This window comes from Varroa jacobsoni, unplaced genomic scaffold, assembly GCF_002532875.2.
Source record: "Varroa jacobsoni isolate VJ856 unplaced genomic scaffold, vjacob_1.0 contig00824, whole genome shotgun sequence".
In the NCBI taxonomy this organism is placed as follows: Eukaryota; Metazoa; Arthropoda; class Arachnida; order Mesostigmata; family Varroidae; genus Varroa; species Varroa jacobsoni.
Genome location: NW_019214535.1, coordinates 34290 through 56450, shown reverse-complemented (window position 1 = coordinate 56450; position 22161 = coordinate 34290). Strand labels below are relative to the sequence as shown.

The 22161-nt window shown below is 44.1% G+C and overlaps 1 protein-coding gene across 1 annotated transcript in view; it reads left to right on the top strand.

Moving 5' to 3' along the window:
• The window catches only part of LOC111271647 (teneurin-m), a 79715-nt gene that overhangs the window by 52444 nt on the left and 5110 nt on the right, over positions 1-22161 (top strand). The window contains exons 9-26 of the mRNA XM_086972984.1: positions 3499-3703; positions 9507-9706; positions 9993-10097; positions 11580-11773; positions 11978-12377; positions 12582-12728; positions 12835-13042; positions 13934-13960; positions 14644-14827; positions 15130-15616; positions 15879-16066; positions 16241-16546; positions 16765-16941; positions 17105-18874; positions 19040-19174; positions 19378-19658; positions 19822-21026; positions 21290-21944. Of these exons, the coding sequence (XP_086829110.1) occupies positions 3499-3703; positions 9507-9706; positions 9993-10097; positions 11580-11773; positions 11978-12377; positions 12582-12728; positions 12835-13042; positions 13934-13960; positions 14644-14827; positions 15130-15616; positions 15879-16066; positions 16241-16546; positions 16765-16941; positions 17105-18874; positions 19040-19174; positions 19378-19658; positions 19822-21026; positions 21290-21944 (6874 nt within the window). The remainder of the gene's footprint in view (positions 1-3498; positions 3704-9506; positions 9707-9992; positions 10098-11579; positions 11774-11977; positions 12378-12581; positions 12729-12834; positions 13043-13933; positions 13961-14643; positions 14828-15129; positions 15617-15878; positions 16067-16240; positions 16547-16764; positions 16942-17104; positions 18875-19039; positions 19175-19377; positions 19659-19821; positions 21027-21289; positions 21945-22161) is intronic.

The window sequence follows — 22161 nt, the reverse complement described above, 5'->3', positions numbered from 1 at the left end:
TTCACTAAGATGCGCATCCACTGCGCTTGGGGTTCGCGATGGGATGGGACAGAACCGGAAAGGAGCAATCCCAGCGGGTGGCTGATGCCTCTCCGCCATGCTCTTTCCTCCGCCAGCACTGGGCGTTTGGGACTAGAACTTAATAAGGTCACCCCGCGCGTACACAACGCAGCCCAGATTTCCAATCGGGCTTTGAGTCTGCGGAAAAGGGGGGATGGAGTTTAGGGGAGGAGAGTGGCGGCGGTGGCGACGGGTCGTACGCGTAAGGCACTGGACGGCTCTCGCTGACGCTGCCGATGTCCGGTCGCCAGCTGTGACCAAACAGAGGGTCCGCCCTTAATGAAGGTCCCCGTTACCGTCTCTGCCCGGTGTGCCGTCTCGCGTCCCCTCTACCACGGTGTGCTACTACTCCGGCTGCCATTGCTACTTTGGCCTTTCTGCCCCTGAACTCGCCCAGTTGCGTCTTACTTTAGCGCTTTCCCGTCGACGGTGTTCCTAGCCACTTCAATGATCTGTCTCTCGAGCGACAACGCTCGCTTATTCCCGCCCCGTTTTAGGCTCGTGCCATCAAGGCTTCTCGGCACTGTTCCGACTGACGCGTCCAGTTTCTCAAGTCCACCCATGATTTGGCCGCCGCCCTTCCTCACTGGTCCGTCCTACATCCACCGAATCCTCTCCCCGCGTCCCGGTGAAATGCACCCACATCAAGCCATGACTCCATGAAGCATTCCGTCGGCTTCGGCTTCTCCATAGGCAGACAACGCAAGAAACGCGATAGCCTTTAAGAAACAATCCTGCAAACCAGCCACTCTCTCAATCAAACGCTTTTCCATTATTTCCCCGATACGCCACCGCGCCCCATTCATTCCCGCTGTGATAGCGCCACAAGGCACCAGCATCAATCCGCAACTCGCCATTACCATCGGGGGCGGGTCGCACAGTGTTTCTTCCCCTCTGTCCCTCTTTCCGAAGCCTTAAACGTGTCACCCGCTAAGCTCTCTATCTACTTGCTCACTTACTACAGGCAAACGGATCTTTCTGAGCAACTTTGCCCTTCAGTAGCAGTTGATAGCATAGCAAGCCTCCTCTTTTAGATGACATCCACCCAGCTAGCTAGTTACCCCCCCCCCCCCCCCCCGCCCACGAACTGGTAAGAACTTGTAATATTACTGCAGCAGTGTGACACCATGCGGTAGCGTTATGCGAAATTCTGATGCCCTAGGTGGTTTAGCAGCTCTTCCTATTTGCTGGGTGATTCCTTGGGATTCGCGTGGGATGTTTAAATTTCCGAGCTCCTGTTTGGCCTCCCGCAGTGCCGCCCTCCCCAGCGGGTGATATTGCTGACAACTGTGCCCTCACCGAGTTGTCTGTACCAAGCGACAATTCACCCGTCCTATCATCTTACGTAGGATACTGGCCTTTCCTCACCCGGTTACACATAATATATAGTTGTTTTGTTTGTATGCGTTCGCATGCGTATAAAATGCGTTAATAAAAATGAATGATTTTCAGAACTGTATTTTAAATAGAATGAGTTGGTTTTGTTAAAAAAAAAATTGGATCCCGATTTCGTTTAACTTCTCTCTGGGCACATGCTAAACATTATTTAACCTGGTGGATCAAATGAACTTGAACATATCAGAACGAGTGGCGGGGCAGTAGGATCGTTGCCTAATAGTCCGATAGCTCGAGAACGTTGTTCGATTTGTGAAAGTGGGACCCAGGCAATGAAATCGTCTGAAAATGTAAATATCTGCTGGGGTGACACGTCGTATAGCCGTAATGAAAAGAATATAATTACACTAAAGAGAAGTATGGCAATTTGCATATCGAATAAAGTCCTTTTTTGTAGTTCAGGATAAAGAGCAAGCGTTATTTTCGTGTTTTACCTTTCATAAAGTAGCACCGTCATCTGCATAGTATATGACGTACCAGGTACATCATAAATCGATATTCAAGGTGAAGATTCGCATATACGCGCAGTGGTTGAGCTAATTGATGCCAATCGTGTACCACTAGACGATTGGTGTCGAATAAGCACCGTTATGTACAGAACAAGTATAGGCAAACAACGCTAACTAGTAAGACATTATTCAGTGACTGGAGCATTTTGGATTCTGCATATATCGTCATCAATATTGCCCGTTGTGGCTAGTTCGGTTCGGAACCGTTGCGTCTGACTGGCTCGTGTGAATGCCCCCCATGCAAGGTAACAGATAAACAGACCTCCGAACTTGTTACATTTTTCGCCAGTTCGTGTCTGGGTGTCAGGTGCTATTTTGATTTTTCTCAGCCATTCGAACACGAGCTTCTAGTTTCATGCGTAGTTATACAACGTATACTTTAGCCTTCTTGACGTCAACAAAAGATCACTGGCTTACTGACCCTGTTTGTGCACAAGCAGGTCGACCTCCTTCAGTATGCATGTCGGTTAGAAAGCTTAACTACTTTTCCTCTTATGAACCTGCACTACGTTGATCTTTATGTCTGCCTGTCCTCCTGCTGTTGCATGTAAGGTTATGTTGCCACCTATTTAGTGTTTCTTGAAGTTTTGTAGAGATTTCAATTATTTTGGGACCTTACATTAGCTGGCGGCCACATGTAGGTAGATAATGATAAGAAGTAAGCATTTATGATATATATGACATTTTATCTTCTTCTTTATGTGACAGGCTTCTTTGTGTTCTGTACTATGGACACTTTGTCTGTATATGAGTCCTGGCTACCAAAAAAAGCGTTAAGCGAACGTGTAACGGTCACACAGACAAATTAAGTTTGCGTTTGACACGGCAACTCCTAACCATGGTCAGAGCGATAAGTACTCATCATTTGAGTGTAACATATAATATTCAAGGCCGAGTCAATATTCTTGCCAATTGTAGACTTTACATCCGCTTATTGTGTGTAAACCCCCTCGACTTTTAGTCTACACTAATTAACCGCTATAGAGATTCATCTAATATCGAAAAAAGGTCTTTTTGTGTTTGATATTACGAAAAATTATTTTGAAGTAAACGTGGCAAGTGTGGTCCTTGAGTCATGTCCTAAATCTCTTGAAACCGAGATGATACATTACATGTCTAATGGAAATGCCTCAAAAATATATTCGAAACCCAGAAATCTACATAATTTCCTTAGTCGAGCATTGCTCTCCTCCTCTACTTGAGGCCTGAAGAGAATTCCCTCTAGCTCTACGCTGGATATCAGTATATGTTTATACAGGATAATTTCAGAAGATTACTACGATATTCTGCTTAACTTCTAGATAGTATCTAATTGTTTTTATCAACCAGCTAGGCTAATAATCTTTGATCTATCGGTCTAAAACGAATACGTGACTATGCGAACTTGAAATGAGCCCCATTTGATTTTTCAGTGGCCCACATAATCTCTGCTTTTCTTGCGCAAAATTTAACCTATAGCCATGCTTAAAACGAAATAAATTTATATTTTTGATGTTTTACAAAAATTACTACCGCTGTTGCCTCATGTATATAGATCCGGATACATTACCGACGAAAACAGTTCCCCCTGCTACAGTCGATTCATTTACTGAGCTCTCCGTTGGTCATCGACACTCCCACACGATATTCGCGTATGGCCATTGGAACGTACAATTCGTACAAAGTGAAGCAGCACTGGTTAAGTTCAACTACACGTTACCTTCAACTGCGAGCTTAGCTGTATATGGACGTCGTAACAGGTGAGTGTTTTTCTTCCAATCGTAATGCTATGAATCACTGACAATTTTTGCCAAAAAATATTATAGGTATCAATGCGAAGCAATAAAAACAAATGTGTGATGAACAGTTTTGTTGGCCTGCACAAATGTTTTTCACAGACTTATCTATCACGCGCCTCTTATACGCACATAACTTATGATACATGTATATTAGATTTAAGAAAAAAATTTTATGATTTTTCAAATAAGCTCGCTTGCGCCTACAAGGTTTAAGGCCGTAAGCATTTAGGAAAGGTACATGCTTGAGCTGAGTCTGTGCTGGGATCAGAACCGAGTGCGCAGATGAACCCATGGAACGAGATGTGCCCTATGTGCTCCAGCATTGCAAATGCCTCGTTAAAGGCCCTGCTGTCTAAACAGACGATACATCCGTACCAGAATTAATAGGCTAATTGTAAAGAGGGACAGCCTGATCATGGCCATGCAACGTCGGCGCGTTGTTACCTATTGAACCTGTGACGTGATACCTTAATGTAATCCTCCTTAAAAGTAGTTTACCGAAGTCGACGGCGTTGGCCGTTGCGGTACACATGTAAAGTATGTTTGAATTTCTCCTGTATTTTAGGTGCGCCTTATACATAGAAGCTAAAATGACAGGTAACACCCCAGCTTCAGTCGTAACGATTATAAATTCCCTTACCCGATTCGATCTTAGTTGGCTGCTAGACTTTCGACAAAGAATGCCAGTGATCCAACTTTAGAAGCACAATGATAGTAAGGCGCTGTTTACTTGTGACTGGCGGAAGGAGGGCGCTATCATGAGGTACAGGGTCGATAATCAATCGCTGATGGAAGGACGAGGTCTAGGTGCATTTACATCGCATGATAAACATGGCATGGCTAATCTGACTGAAATCGTACAACGCTCGCAAAGAAATGCTGACCGACCGACCGGTCGGCCGGCTGGGTCGCTGGCTATCTGACGATCGGTAAAACCGTCTATGACCGGTTACGTATGGTTATAGATGGGCCCACCCACGCCACGGTATTATGCAACACGACGATGCTAACTGTCATTAACCCATTGGCTTAGCGTTTTTCATACCGGGAGCAACCGTGGTCGATTAGACGACGGTCGCTATTGTGGTATGCCACCATAACGAACACTGAGGACTGGTCACACAAGAGAAAAATCGGCAGATTAACAATGCTAATAAGACTTCGCTGCTCAACCGTGGACTCAGACAGAATCAATGGAATGAACTTTGTGAGATCCCTTGACGCGTTCATCGATCGAAGTCCACGTAGGGTAACAACAGCGACGTCAATCGAACTCTATGGCACCGCCTTCAAGCCAAATAATAATATCATTGATGTATTCATAGAGTGTTCTTCTAGGTATACAGGCGACAGCAAATCAGTATGATTCGCAAATTTCGATCTTGGACCAACGATGTTTACTTGAATGCATGATCTTGCTCAGGTAACTGCGTCTGCTTTTCTGTTCATTCGAGTTTTCCCTTTATTTTCAAATAAACTCAGATTAGCAGAAGCAAATATTACATTGTAAGAATTAGGCATGAACACGAAGGCGCATGGCTACCTGTCGTACTTGCAAGTGCTTTTGGTAGCCTAGACTGTGTAATGTGATAAACCCTTGGGTCACTAGAAGCCAGAAATGATGCCTTAACTTCTAATATTCTGTTAATTAACAGCGTATTATAATACCTAATTATTCCAGTCGTATCCTATATCATCATTCGACTATGCGGTCTGAATACATACATTAGAACGCTTATTTTCCCAGCGCAAACAACTTCGTATAAAGTCTATGATTTACGAATGTAAGAGAATACGCACCTTCTTTGGCCCACTTTACGGGTGGCACTTGATATTAAATTATGACTGGGCGAAAGTTCGATTTTTACGTCGTCACTGAAAAGTTTTTTTACGCTTTTTGGCTCCGTGGTGACATTTTCTAGCTTACGATGTATAATACCTCGTCACCCGCCGACGTACACCCTTCGTGTACAACTTCGATTTACTCGTCTGCCAAAATGACCTGGTGCTACACTTGTGATAAGTTCAGTGTTTCTCTAACTTGTGCAAGGTTAACTAGTGAAAGCACCCCAGAATTTGTTCTGAAAGTTGTTCGATATCACAATAGGGCCAAGAACAGTACAGCACTAGCCTTAGTTGTCTATTATAAATGACTTCAGGCTAAGTTACTATTATAGCTATTTTAAAACATGAACCCAGATAGCATAATTACTTTAAATTGGAGCCGCTAGCAGTTTTAAGTGTACATGCTCTTTTAGCGTAACTTGCAACTGTGTAATTGGACGGTTCTCTCGGTGGACTACGCGAGCAACTCTTTCCAAGTAGAACGCATCGGGCGGCGACCAACAATCTCTACAACTTTCTGGAACCCAAGGGACGTGTTCAAAGACGTCTGAGGTCACTTAGGGGACCAGTCTAGACAGCATCCATGTTCCATTGGGGCTTAGCCGAAGCCTCAAGGTATAATTCGAAGCCCCATTACATGCTAAAAACCGAAGACAACCTTTCATGATAATTGCTTTGGGCCAAGCCAACGCAAAGCTTCTAGTGCAAGGCTAAACACACACTCGACATGCACGTATATAAACACACTTATATACATACATGGACACGTACACAAATATGCATACTCGGCACAAATCATCACCGCAATTGGAAGCATGCCGCAAGTCACATCGATCCAACTTCCTATGGACATGAGAGCTCAGAGCAGACGCTACTAAGACAGCGAGCGCATGATCCTACTACCACCGCATAAAAGACACTGCGACTTCTTACTGTGCCATACAAGAAGATTAGTAGCTAACGAAAAATTGTGTCGTTCAACACGGCACGACGTTGGCGCCACGAGAGACAGAGGTTGCCGACAGAGCACGACTAAAGGCAGAGAAAAACCTATGGCTTATGCGTATACAGCCTGAGGCAGTGTTCATCTTTTCTCCACGAAAGGCCTACGAAAATCAGTAGATGAAACTTTCAGCGAAGGATGAACATTGGCAAATCCAAAAGGGAAATGTTACGCTTGTAATCCGTAAACGGCTGTACACAGACATGCAAATTCGATGTAGTAATGCGCTAGATAATAGCACCATATCGCTTTACAAATGTGTAGTGAAGTGGAAATCGGTATTAATCGGCATCTTGTCGGCTAGTGAAAAGAGCCGCGTTACGACGAGATCGACCTTGATAGCAAAAACGAGGCCATTCCCAATCTCTTCAAGAATGTGTCCTAATGTCGCAATCTAAGGCCGTATTGGTGGAGGGAAGGACGGCAAAGGGATCGATGTGTTATATTTAAAATTCCTGCAATCGCATCACGTTTTTCGCAGCATCCTCTGGTAATTCATTGTGATTAAGCTGTGGACGCAGCAGGTTAGATCCGACAGTTGTGACGATTTTGATCAGTAGCCTAGGTGCAGCGCTGGTGGTGCCTTATGGCGTACAATGGTAGGATTTTTCTCCGCTTTAACAGACTTCTGAGATCGCCGCAGTAGCGGTCACTCATCGTACGCTACTCTCCTAGCAGTAAACCTTACATTTTCCGCGCGTAATTTATAGTAATTTCTATTGAGCACGTGGAGCATAGACAGGGAAATCGACAAGACAACCTACAAAGGCTTACTGGAGCACAGTAATAAATTATCTGATATGCCGGAAAGAATATATTTGTGAAGATACACGCAAAGAAACCCTGCGCGCGCTACTTACCAGCAAAAGAAAAAAGTCTATCGATGATTTATTTAATAGGGCGTTTGACATTGTTTCGAAACGTCGCAATTAAAGGCGATAACGGCATCTTTAAAATAAATCCTCTCTAGTAATGGTGGAAATAAGTAAGTAAAAAAAGAAGTAATGGAAAGAAATAGAGCAAGCAGGTGAATGTATTATTCGTTTAAGTCGTCACATACGAGAAGCCCTACTTGATAGAGCCTGATATGATCCTTAAGTAGAAGAAGAAGAACAACCGCATTTAACACGATGTAAATTATACATGGAGCGAAGCTATATTATTACGTGCATTGTATATACATATACAATGTACGTAACTGGCGTATGTATATATATCTGTCAGTTGTTTTATTCTTTATCGTATTGTTTGTCATGCATATATATTGTAGAAAAATGTACCTGCGAATCTGTTTCTATGAATAGATTAAGGAGATAGCAGGTGTTCTGGATGTAGTCCACGACTGCAACAAGCTCCTTCAACGAGAAGGCTCATCTCTAGTAGGGGCTGCGTACCGCTATGTCCCGATTTGCTAAGCACGTGTTCGAAGCTGTCGCGACTCCGAGGCGAATATTGCCCGCTCCATTGAAGTTCGTTTTAAGCACTTCACTTGAGAGTGTCCTACTTACTCTGCTGAATCACAACATCCACAAGGTAATAAAAAACTTCCCGAGTTGCTCTTGTGCCGTACTGACCGCGACTGGCCAGCCCCCGCCATCTGCAACTGTCGTACCGCGTTGGATTCAGTTTGTACACGACGGTAAAATTAACGCAGCGTCAGCTGCAGTCGTCATGCACCTGAGCTACACAGAAGGCGAGGTTACAACCTTATGGTAACCTGCACAGTTCGGCCAACTAGTTCGCCTCCTGAAAGGATGTTGTTTTTCTGCTTTATCATGAAAACCGAATCCTGAGACTGGCTTTCAGATAAACATTAATTGCAAGCACATTTATTAAATAGTATACAAAACAACCTATACACGACTGGCTTGTAGGTCAATTGACTATATAATTTAAATTTTGTTAAACGTAATTAAACTTAGGACCATATCAGGCTCTATCGCGTAGGGTTTTGCGTTTCGCAGGTTACGCCTTAAACGAATAATATATTAACATGCTTGCTCTATTTCTTCGTAGTTTGGTGTACAATGTAGCAGTGCGCGTTTTGCTACTGTTAGAGGGGATTTCCTTTAAAGACACCCTTTATCGCCTTTAATTGCAGCACATTACTCTTTTATAAAAAAAAAAGTTCCGAACGCTTCGAAACAATACCAAATGCTCTACTAAATGAATGATCGATATATATTTGTTTTTCTGTTGCTGGCAGGTAGCACGTGCAGGATTTCTTCGCGTTTGTTTTGACGATACGCATTATTAGTTCATCTGTTTCCCATTCACTACTATGCTACAGTGAGCTCTTATCGTCTATCTCCAGTGTTTTTAACGGAAGTAGTTTAGCGCGCAATATTTGAAATCCTCTCCTGACAGAGCAGTAGGCCGTTATTACTGCAACTGCAACAGCCTGTGTCCGATATGAAGCATGTTAGTGAGCGTAACAAAAATTAGTCGAGCACAAAGAACGAGAGCGATCAGGAACTATAGGAATCGTAGGCTGATTCTGACCATCGTAAGATCAGTTTAGAAAGAAATCTCCCGCTCCGTGATACGTTAGCATTAATGTCGATTTTTCTGCTTTATTTACTTATAGCCCTTCTTCTTTTAATTTTCGTTTACTCATACTCGACGAACACCGCCTAGTCTTAAATATGTTGATGCAGCGCCTACGGTCACATTTTCATTTCGAATTGGTTTAATAGATCGTAGTGTGACATATTTTCGGCTTTGTGGAATCATCGTCTAATAGACTTTGCAACGTTTACATAGGATTGCACCCAAAATCAACCCAAGCTCTCAAATTATTCAATTAGAGGCTTACTAGGGTGGAGCGAAGTTTTGGCGGGTACAACTTACTTCTGGCTGGTCCTAGCATCGCCATCTACCATCTAATATGTGCTTTTATTTTTCCGTAACTTTCAGCGTTCCGACGCATACCCGATACGACTTCTCTGAGATACTCAACGCCCGATCATCGGGCATTCGTAGCCGCAAGGCCGCTACGTCGCAGGAAATGGTTTCTATCGAATTTATTCATTTTCTCGATCGCGGCCACTGGTATTTGTCGATCTATAACGATGGTGATCAGCAAGAAGAGGTGTCCTTTGTGTCACGAGTAGCCGGTGGGTGCCCACTTCCGCTGAATTAATGAAAGTCGATCAGTAGATAGATACAATTTCTTTCCTTAGAATAACTAGAGCCTGAAGTGTGAATCAGACCGAGAGAACAATCACATCGTTATAAAACATCAAAGTTAACAACAGGGTGATATGCGCTCACCTCGTTTTGTTTGTCGAAATACGTGTAGATTACATGCTTTACGTCGCTTAAATACCATAAAGGTGTAGATACAAGTATATTAAAATAGTCACATAGTCAAGAATTATCGCTGGCTATTACCCTTTGCAGATGTATCTTCGCTTCCTTGTCCGTATGACTGTCACGGCCATGGAACTTGTAATATGGGCAAATGTGACTGTGATCCTGATTTTACTGGCGAAGCGTGCGCCTATCGTAAGTTGAATCCTCAAATTGCTTTCCGCGCATATATTTTCGCACGAAATAGTAGGGTATGTAGCAGTCGTGCAATAGGGTACGGTGCCTTAATTGAGACTTTTGCTGATATTTTGGTTTCTAAGACTGGATCCAAATAAAACAAAAAAAAAAAAACGAAATTTCGACATGTGCTAGAGGTGTTCCTCATTTCTGACGATCACGTTTATTCGATATAACGATCATATACTACGACTACAACTTTGAGCGAACCGCAGGCTCGTTTTAAATGTCCTGTTTGCCATTCTGTTAATAACTTGTTGATAGCTTGAATGAGTGAGCGGATGATGTCATGTTTAGACCTATTCAACTGTCGCCCAATAGTAATAATAAGCCCCAGTAATCGAACGGGTTTAAATCTAAGCTATTCTGCAGCCATACGTGCTTACCCCAGAACATCCTTGTATTCTCAACGAGACAATTCTGCACTGATTGGCTTGTGTGAGCTAAGATGTATGGCCTTCCTTCAAGCACGCCAGCTATCCGCGGTTGCATCAGAGTTTACAGAACACGCAGGCACTTCTTCAGTAATGCGTTTGCTTTTTTGGATCAAGTCTAATAGCACCTTGCCTTCTCATCTAAACACGCACTCAACACATGAACTTTGGCCGAAGATCTGCTTCTACCCACAAGAGACACATCTTCTAAATAGCGAGCCAACCACTATCTTTGGGGTTAATTTTTACTTCGAGAATAAGGAATATATTGTTAGTGAAAAATCAAATGCGACCTGCTACTTTCTTCTCGAAAGATTTGAGTAGAAAAATAACGCTAATCAAATCCCATGATTTTATTGACCTCAAAGAGCATTTATCTGGCTTTTATGAGGTGCATTTGAGGTCTTCGTGAGCACTCCGTGACATCGTACACTCACTCATTCACATCAACTATCCTCAATGACGCCCTCACCGAAGTGGGAGGCGCTCTTGGACAACAGCCATTAATTTTTTTGTTCTGTCGTAGACTTCACATTGTACTACGTTGCGTTGCCCCGTGGCGCGCAGCGCATACTTCTTTTGCAGCATCCACATAATCATTTACGGCATGGTACACTATCAACGTGCAATGACCCAAGAGGCTTTTAATCCCCATAAGTGTTCGTCCACTGCCTAGAGTTTTGGTAATAGCTGATATTTACATCAAGTCCGGAAACAATGCAATGTTGTTCACCTTAACTAGTTTATTGTTTTTAATTTATTTGTTGACACGTATTAGATGGAAGAACTGGCCTTGGTCTAATGTCAGGAGTAGAGAAGGACGCATGCCTGTAACGACAAACAGCCTATCAACGTATTTCTCAATTTAGGTGCCGCACTCTCTGTATATGCAAATATACTGAAAATACCGAAGAACTAACGAGTGGTGCTACTTCGTTGCGCTATGTTACGCGATTTGTCAAGGATATTCGTTTGATGGATTGTTTTTATTTTCACTTTTGGTTAGAACTCTGCCCAGTGTTGTGCAATGGTCGCGGCAGCTACTCTGGAGGTCGATGCGTATGCCAACCAGGTTGGAAGGGCACTGAGTGTCAACTACGAGACGAAGAGTGCGAGCCAGCAGATTGTTCAGGACATGGAGAGTGCATTGATGGTGCCTGCAAATGTTTCCAAGGATACAAAGGTTCTGCTTGCGATCAGGTACGAGCAGTCATTCGATGTTCCAACAAAAAATGTATGATAGATAAGGAGGCTATTTTGGCATCTTTATATATAAATGAATGGGATCACTTTATAGATGGACGTAGACTTTGAATTGACGTTATGTTTAGCTGCGTGATCTGTGCCGGTGTGTGAACTATGAAATAAATATTTATGCTACGTGTCCATCTTTGCGACAAACAGGTGGACTGTATTGATCCCGACTGTTCGGGTCACGGGATCTGTCTATCTGGCCAATGTATCTGCAAAAAAGGCTGGAAAAGCGTCGACTGCTCTCAACCGGATGAGGAAGCTCTTCGCTGTCTACCCGATTGTTCAGGACATGGCCGATTCGATGTCGAGTTACAGCGTTGTGTCTGCGAGGCGCCTTGGAGTGGACCTGACTGTGCAGCAGAGCAATGTGCATTGGACTGTGGTGAAAGGGGCCGATGCCGCGGGGGTCGATGCGAATGCCTAGAAGGCTGGGCAGGACCAAAGTGTGGTCAGAGACTCTGCGATCCCCGATGTTCCCAACCACACGGTCAGTGCCGAAACGGAACTTGCGTCTGTGCTATCGGATGGAACGGAAAGCATTGCACCATGGGTTAGTAACCGAATAATTTAACTTCAATACATTAACTTGTATGCAATCCTAAGTTAAGCTGATGTCTCTTGCCGTTTAAAGTAACCCACCCAAAGTAGCGAGTACCGCGTTCAGTGTACAAGCTTGCCCATCCTCGGCTAGCATGAAACAAGCATAATTAGTTCAGCGCAAATAACATTCGGCATACTGTGATCTTTGTTTTAGAGGGTTGTCCTGTAGGATGCAACCGTCATGGCGAGTGTGTGAGTGTAGGCGGTGAATGGACCTGTCGCTGCCATGATCCTTGGTCTGGATCCAGTTGCAGCCAAGCCTCCGAGAGGAAGTGTGGAGACCGAGTGGATAATGATGGAGGTACGTAATATATGCCGCGTTACATTCGAATAAGCCGACGAATTGACTAATTACAGCGATTGTTGCCTGACTGCCAATTGCTGATCGTTGGTCTCCTTTCGTTTAGATGGTTTGGTGGACTGCGCTGATTCCGAATGCTGCTCGGCGCCTGAGTGTGCGTCGAATCCACTTTGCTTCCAATCAGCCGACCCCCGCGACGTGCTGTTGAGGAAGCAGCCGCCGGCGGTGACCGCAAGCTTCTTCCAACGGACGCAGTTTCTCATCGAGGACGACTCGGTGCAAAGCTACGCAGTCAAAGGAGCTTTCAACCACAGGTATGATCTTTACTGTTAAATGCATGATTGTGATCTACCGAAAGTATATTGGTCAGACTAGACCATAAAACCTGGCCAGCTATCGGACTCGATTCCGTACGACGCAGCAGAACTTTTAAATTATCCACATGTGAGATGGTAATTTAATCCAGAAGCACTTGTTGGAAATGACGTAATATTTTTTTTATTAGTCGGCTGGATTCTAAGAGTTCTTTCTGGTTGAGTTCCTTTCGGGTCGTATTCACTTTGTTGCCAGCAGCGCCATAAAAACAGCACAAATCTCACATTACAGCTTCTAGACACTGTGGCACAAACCTGACGGCAAATGACTGTTTCATTAAAATAAAAGGTATATTCAAATAATATCCTGAGGTACATGTGTGTGAAGAAGATCATTCAGATCCTCACCTGTCGCCATATGCCGAGCCAGCCAGCCAACCACTAGATACGGTGATGATGCGTGATCTTCAGACACCTAATTTCATTCCAAAGAAGCAACGAAAAAAAAGATGTGCAAGAGGTGCTGACCTGAAATGTATCATGATGCAACTGCTCCTGCAGGATGCTGCTTCTGAATGATTCATAGAAATACTTACGCTTCTTTATTCTCGCTTTCGTTTGAACCGTTATCATTTCGACAGATACCAGCTAGCTTGCCAAACGAATCTATTCTGTCTTGAGCAATGTACCTGTAGTGTGCTGCCTGTCCTAGGCTGGCTAGTTGTTTTTGGGTGCGTCCTAGTGCACAGATCCGTCGGCAAGGTGGTGACGAGGCCCTGCCCTTTTCCTCCTGTACTAAAAATGGCACAATAGCCTTTTTTAAATATCGGACCAACCTAAAGCTAACGACGCTAACATTATATTTACATATCTTTATCGCATTACACGCAGCACGCTTTGGAAGCATTTCAACTCGAGGTACGTCGCCTTGTGTGGACTGGGGGAGTTCGATGTTAATCTCAGGGGGTCGCAAAATTGTAGTACATGTCGCTTGATTTGGGTACGGAATAATTTATAGGGTGATACCATCGAAGTTCCTCTCTTACGTCATAGCCTGATTAGTAAATCATACGCAGACCGGGAGTCTGGTTCCAGGGAGGTAGCAGGTGAATAGCCGTAAGGCGCTGAAAGGTTTTTTCGTAGGCCATCTCTAAGCACCTTTATCCACACCCTGTTTCTATCGACCCTATTCTTCCCCAACCCATTTGCACCTTCTCTCTTTCGCTCTTCCTTTACTTTTTTCCCCTTTACTAACTCTCACTTTAAGTAGGGCTAATTTATAATCATGTCTATATAGACTTATCCGTAGCGGAGCCTTAATATGAACACGCATTCGTTCAAAAACATCGAATCAGATTTTTCTAGAAAACATTATAATCTAGAAAGAAAAGGAGAAAAAAGTATTTCTAAATCGAATTGCCCGTGTCATCAAAATGAAATCAAGAATACCTTCATTTTCTAGGACCAAAGTGACAGAAACTTAACTAATTAAAGATATATTAGGATCAGGCCAAACTTTGCGAGTTATTTCATCCTTTTTGATGAGTTTCCGGTCGATTTCTAGTTAACTAACATGTCTCTTTTATCGATTGATTATGTAGCCGCGCATCGGTTCTACGAGGACAGGTGGTATCTTCTTCACATGCGCCATTAACGGGGGTAAGAGTCGGAGTAGCTTCTGACGTTACCGCTGGATTTACAGTTTCAAGAAGTGACGGTTGGTTTGACCTCATGGTAAATGGAGGAGGAGCTGTGACCTTACAGTTCCGCAGGGACCCGTTCAAGGTAAGCAGTAGTATCCGCGGCAGCTATTTCGTTGACTCTCGTCTTTATGGAAAGCCCAAGTAGATTATTAACATCAAATACGATAAAACGTATCGACGTATAACTGTCACGGTGGCAAATCTAAACGAAGTATTATTGCATTTTTTGAGTCGAGTATTATTATTTAAAAAACATTAGCCCGCGTCATAAGAGTAACTTCTTTAGCAGTATGTATTAAGCACAAATGTGATGCTTTTGTGAACAAAATCGATACGTGAGTACATACGTTATGCGCGTCTCTGACTTGATCAATTTCTTTCCAGATCCATGAGCGGACACTTATGGTTCCTGTGAATGACATTTTGGTTCTGGGTGAGGTAGTCATGACACCCGGTGAACTAAAGGCTGTTGATGGGCCTAAGAGTAACGCCATTTGTACTGAACACGATTTCGAAGCAATGACACCAGTAATTATGGCAACATGGCGGCATGGCTTCCAAGGCGGCTGTAGTAATCGTTCAGCCATACTTGCTGAATCGCAGGTTGTACAGGAATCCCTGAATATACCTGGCACTGATCTGCACCTTGTTTACCATTCAAGTCGTGCTGCGGGATATTTTTCCACCATCCAGCTTAAGCTAACACCTGACACGATACCTGCGAGCCTTCGATTGATCCATTTGAAAATCTATATCGAAGGCGTGATGTTCGAACGGGTGTTCGAAGCTGACCCTGCCATCCAGTTTACGTATGCGTGGAATCGAAGAAATACGTACAGACAAAAGGTCTACGGAATCGCTTTGGCACACGGTAAAGTTCTATAATATTCTTAATAGTACTCTATTATCGTCATTGGTCAATACAGATAATATAACAACGTAATGCTTATCAGAAGCGTTGTTTTATATAGGAAATAAGTTCAGCTAGGTTACAATGATACGTTTACAAATTTGTCTCACTCAGACAATTGCTTCTGTAAACCAAGAGACTCAGTAGAGTTGCATTTCTGTAGATGATTGCAAATTAATAATGAAATAACACTTGTCTGAACAATGTCTCACTGATCTTTTAGTGCATGTCGGATACGAATACTCAACATGTTCAGACATCATCTGGGAGATCCAAACAACCCCGGTAAGCGGGCACGACATGTCCATCTCGGAAATTGGTGGTTGGAATCTTGGAATCCACCATCGCTACAACTTTCATGAGGGAATCCTTCAGAAGGGTGACGGTGCTAACGTCTACCTTAAGAACAAGGTACATATGCATTTTTTTTTCTATCTTTAGCTGATGACGTGAACAACTGCACACCTAAACGAACCGATAACAGCAACAGGTTCATTCGATTGGACAACTCTAACGAAGCCCATAATTCATCCACCGAATGACGCCTATGTTCATACAGACACCCGATTTGTTCCTTTTTTACAGCCAAAAGTCTTGTCAACCATAATGGGCAGTGGTGAAGAAGGCCAACAACGTAATCTTCATTGTCCGGTTACTCAATGTAATGGCTTGCCACGTGACCAACGCCTTATGGCACCGGTCGCCCTAGCAAGCTCACCTGATGGTTCAATATTTGTCGGTGACTTCAATCTCATTCGGCGCATTTCACCAGATGGTGGACAAGTAGTCACTGTTGTCGAGCTGCCACCCTCTCAAATTGCCTATTCTTACCATCTGGCTGTCGGACCGGCCACGGGTCATCTCTATATCTCCGATCCCGAAAGACACCAGGTAATAGCGACTTTGAACAACGCAGAACTCGCACAGCTGTTCACATTGAACATAGGTATATTATCGATAAATAATAATGTTATTCAATTATTGACCATTTAAATTTTAATGAGTGGGTTTCTAAAATTAACGATGATAACCATACACAAACTGAACGACATAGAATTACGAACCGTTTGGGACCACTGTAGCTTATCGAATTGATTGCCTTCTGCCAGGTGCTGCGTGTAGTTCGTTTGGAAGCTGTAGAGGATCCCAGAAACAACCTTGAAGCTGTAGTCGGCTCAGGAGCTAAGTGTTTGCCAGGAGATAAGTTGTTCTGTGGAGATGGCAGACCTGCTCGAGAAGCTAAACTATCGTATCCCAAAGGCATCGTTGTGTCTATGTATAAAGAAGTATGTTACTGTTTTTAAAATGTACTATTACTACTGGTTTGTCTCTTATTAATTTTTTTTATGTAGCTTCATTTATATCAGAAACTGCGTACACTATATACCCAGCCTCTTTCTCCTTGACACCAAAGCCTCTCACAATGATGTCGTTTCTGTACTCTAATAGATATACATCGCTGATGGAACTAATGTTCGGATGGTCGATCGTGCGGGTATCATGAATACCCTTGTTGGTGATCATCATCATAAAGCTCACTGGAAGCCACTATCGTGCGCTGGGACTCATTTGTTGGGGCAGACAAATCTTAAATGGCCCTCAGAACTAGCTATCAATCCTGTGGACAACTCGTTACACATTCTCGATGACCACATCGTCCTGCGACTGACGCCCGACCGCCGTCTTCGCGTCATCGCTGGAAAGCCGGTCCACTGTGCCAGTACTCAGACAAACGGCAAAGGGGACTTTGCCACAGAAGCGCTATTAGAATCCCCAATGGCTATCACCTTCTCTCCGCAGGGTGATCTTTATATAGCTGAAAGCGATTCACAAACAGTGAACCGAGTACGGGTGGTAAGTCCAGATGGAAAGCTGACTCACGCTGTGGGTGTAGTTGAAGCTAAATGTTCGTGTCTTGACATCAACTGTAAGTGTTTCGACCCCAACGAAGTGCTAGCAACCGCAGCTAAATTCGACTCAATTTCTGCCTTGACAGTTACACCAGACGGTACACTGCATATCGCTGATAAAGGCAACCATATGATCCGATCGATTGTCAATCAGCTGCCCTCGCCGTCCGGTCCTCAACATGCGATTGATATCTATTCGCCGGAAACCCAGGAAGTGTATACATTTAACCGGCATGGTCAACACACTTCTACTCGGAACATTGTTACAGGCCAAACCAAGTACACGTTTACTTACAATGTTAATACAGCTAACGGAAAACTGAGCTCGGTCACCGACGCTTCGGGCAATAAAGTTTTCATCCTGCGTGACACCAGCCACCAGGCAAAATCGATTGAGAACAGCCAAGGGGGCAAATGCGTCTTGGATATTGGCTCGCGGCATTCGATGCTGCTGTCGTTCGCCACCGCAGACGGACATAAGACCTCGTTCGAGTACCACGGCTCTAACACAGCGCTTCTAAAGTCAAAATCAGACAGCTCTGGCCGCTCGGTCCTGTACTCATACGATCATTACGGCCGACTGACTGACGCCATTGCCCCTAGCGGAGAACATATTCGCTTGTCGTACAGTCTTAGCATCCGCGGAGCCTCCGTTATGGTTACACGAAACGGACGCGAAACCTCTGAGCTTCTAATTCAAGGAGCCCACGGCGTCGTAAGCCAGAAGGGCTCGGTTGAGGAAAAAGTAAGAATGGGGGCAGATAACGGACTTGTTCTAGGGCAGGATAACGGCCTAATCAAAGACATCGAAACTCAAGCGTTCCCGCTTCTTACGGATATGAACTCTGTGTACTCCGAGATTTTCCCTGTTCCAACGAAACTGAGGCTTGGACTTAGCGAAGATATAACTCAACGGCTTGAATGGCGGTACTACGCGAAGCCTGAAAGTGGCGTAGGCCGCAAAAGGACTGGCATCGATCAGGTGGGTCGACGTGCGAAGGTTAACGGAGAAAACCTGTTCGCAATCGAATTCGATCGGCAACTTAATACCGAATCGGTCATCGACAAGAATTCTATGGCTTTACTGACGGTCAAATACAACCACAAGGGACAGCCAGAATCGTGGACGCCGAGGGCCAATATCACTGGAGTAACGCTTGAATACGACCGCTTTGGCCGTGTGACAAAATGGGAGCGTGGTGATCTCATTGAAAGCTATTCGTTTGATTTAGCCGGCAGATTAACTGACGTGCGTTACGCAGACCATTCGGGCGTCATCTACAAGTACGCCGAAAGTCCCGCTACTGTGGTAAGTAAGGTATATATAGGCCACGATTCAGCGGTCGTTGTATGCAACTAACCATGTCTTAGGGATTAGGAAGAAGGCTGATTATCACTGAATTTGAAATGAGTCATAAGCCTAATTTTTCAACATGCTATGAACCGACCTCTGCTTTGCCTTATAATATTGCAGCCGAATGAAATCATCCTACCCAGCGGAAGCCGCTATCAGCTGATGTATAATGGACACTCGAGCTTACAGAGCGTCATAACTCCAAACGGTCATCGACACGAAATCGCCTCGCAGACATCGCTCGGCTTCTACAAAGTACTCATCATTATCTTGTGTTTCGCTTTTAGTTGTTGATAAATCTCAAAACAGTTTCCTTCCTTCGAGATATCCTAATCGTTAGCGCTATTACAGTGAAGATCGTTGTTTAGCGAATACATGAAAATTATAGAAGGGCATAATTGAATTTTTTTGGAAAAGCCGCAAAGTTATTCATTGTAATCACTATTATCTTGTTATAGCTGTTGTACCTACCTCCGGGCGCGAACCATCCGTACGTAGTGCACTACGACGAGCGCGGCTTGGTGATAGCCAAGTATTATCCACACTCGTTGGGGCGTGTCTCGTACGCGTATAATGACGAAGGCCGATTGGCCACCGTACTATGCGGGCAGGAGAGTACCAACTTCTACTATGGAAACAATAGCGCACTCGTGAAGTCTATTACTAAAAACGTTCCATTGCTGGATACGCGAGTTGACTATAGGCATCACGGGAGCCTGCTTAAGGAAGAACGATTCCGGTTAGTGATGGATTTTATTAGTAGTAGGAAACTCAAGGGGTTTGCATAAAATGTAAAAACTACTTTTTTTCTTTATTTCTTTGTATTAAATATCGCTACTTGACAATGGATCCTTGTTTAGATCAAAGCATGGCCTAAAACATGTTATTTTCTTTCGTAACAGGTACAATTCGAAGAGCCAGCTGGACAGCGTAAAACTTAAGTATATTTATGATGGAGGGAGGCTGTCGTCGGCAGACGTGGAGATTGGAGGTAAAAGTACCTTTCAAGCTCGATATCGATATAACGTTGTCACAGGTCAATTGGAACAGACTCACCAGTTTACTATTAATCGGCCTAAGCAGAACTCTGTGTTTATTCAAGACGAACAGCGGCAATTTAGTACAACTGTCCAGTTCGATTCGTTTGGTCGAATTGAAGCTCTAGCCCTGTCACTATGGAACAAGGAACTCTTTGCCTACGTACCTAGGTACAACAACCGTAACCAAATTGTGGCCATTACCTCAAAGGTTGGCAAAGACGCCACCCCCGTCGAAACAAGGTTTAATTACACACTCGACGGCTTCTTACAACTGGTAGAACCGGTGTCTTCCCCTGCTCAGTCTTGGCGTTATGCGTACGATATCAACGGAAACCTTGAGATGATTCAAGAAGGCCCAAAACAAACCCACTTAAAATACGACGCCGGCGATCGTGTTGTTGGTTATGGAGCTACTGAGAGCATGTACAAAGCTGATGCCAGGGGTTTCATTACAAGACGCGGTGAAGAATACTTCGAGTATAATGCCGAAGGTCAAATGGTGCACGCATGGCAGAACCGTGCCTATGATATACACATGTTCTACGATCAGCGTGATCGTCTCGTCGCCACCAAGGATCACCGTGGCGGAATTACGCAGTATGTGTACGCCGATCCATTGCATCCAGAACGTATGACACACGTACATCATCCGAAGACTGGTGCCAGTATTTCCTTTGTTTATGATAATCGAGGCCACTTGATGCATATCCTTAAAAAGGACAATAGCAAATTCTATGTGGCTTGCGACCACCGCGGTACCCCAATGGCCGTCTTCACTCAAGACGGATCTGTGATTAAGGAGATCAGACGCGCACCTTTCGGGCAGGTGACTTACGATAGTAACCCTGACTTCTTACTCCCCGTCGACTTCCTCGGTGGAATTCGCGAACCTGTTACCCACTTGGTGTTCTATGGGTCCCGGCCTTACGATCCGACATCCGCGCAGTGGCTGACGCCTACGTGGGAACGAGTGTTCAGTTTAATCGCACATCCACCATTGGTCCATCTTTATCGCTTTAGGAATAACGATCCTATCAACGCCGATCAAATACCGGATAAAATGACCAGTAAGTTCATACCTATAAATCGCAGCTATCGTAAAATAGTATGTACTCAAGGTGATGGAATAAGATGAGAAGTGGGCAGGTGATTTTTCGTTCAGTCATCATAATAAATTATTTAGGTTGACATCATAATACCTGCACCTACTTGAAATATTTTTCTTACTTCCATCAATTTATCGAAATAGGTTTTGTCTTACCTAAAAATGTTCGAATAGTAGTATAACAGAGGCTGCCTGTACTTTAACTTTTTTTTTTTACAATTTTAGCACTGGACTCATGGCTTGTAGCTCTCGGGTACGATCTATCGAAGGTGATTGTTCAGCCCCCACAAATCATGACGAGCCCCGTAGTAGGACAAGCTTATCTCGTTCCCCTTACCGCGCCGACGCTACCTATTGTCTCAGGTTTAAATTGCCTCGCCAGTGAAATCGCCGCCGATTTCAGCAGACCTTCCGCCGTGGTACCAAGTGTAGTTAAATCAAGTCAAGGTTTATTTGAACGAGCAATCAATTCCCGTATAGCGAGCTTACCAGGCGTATTCGGCAATGGAATCTTACTCAATCGACAGCCATCAGGCACCGTTAAGGTGCACGTCCTGGCCGAGGCCACACCAATTTTGCGTGATGTCATCAGCTCCGTTTTCAACAACACTCTCATGCTCGACGTGCATTTCAATCAGCACGGCATCGACTTATTCTACTTTTCGCAGCCACAGCTTTCGAAAGCGGATCGTGATTGGGAGCAGTTGGGCAGATTAGGATCAACCCTTTTCAATATCACTCGTCATCCTGTAGTCGACAGCGAGAGTGGCCGAAGACAACAGATCGATATCCGAGTGCACAGCGCTAATGTAGCTCTCAACATTAAGTACGGAGCGACCGAAGCGGAGGAAAAACAGCGTGTCATCAATCACTTCAGAAGGTAAATAGCTGGAGATTAGTTTATTTATACCATTCTACCTTATTTTGAAAATGTTGGCTAAAAATCCGGTCAAGGCACGTTCCATCAATCAATGCTACCACTACAATCGGTCTAAACCCTTGCTAACCCTTAAGTTACACCTATATATATTTAAGGCAGAAACCTTGAATGCAATCTGGACGCGGGGAAAACATGAAATAGCCACTTCTAATATTGA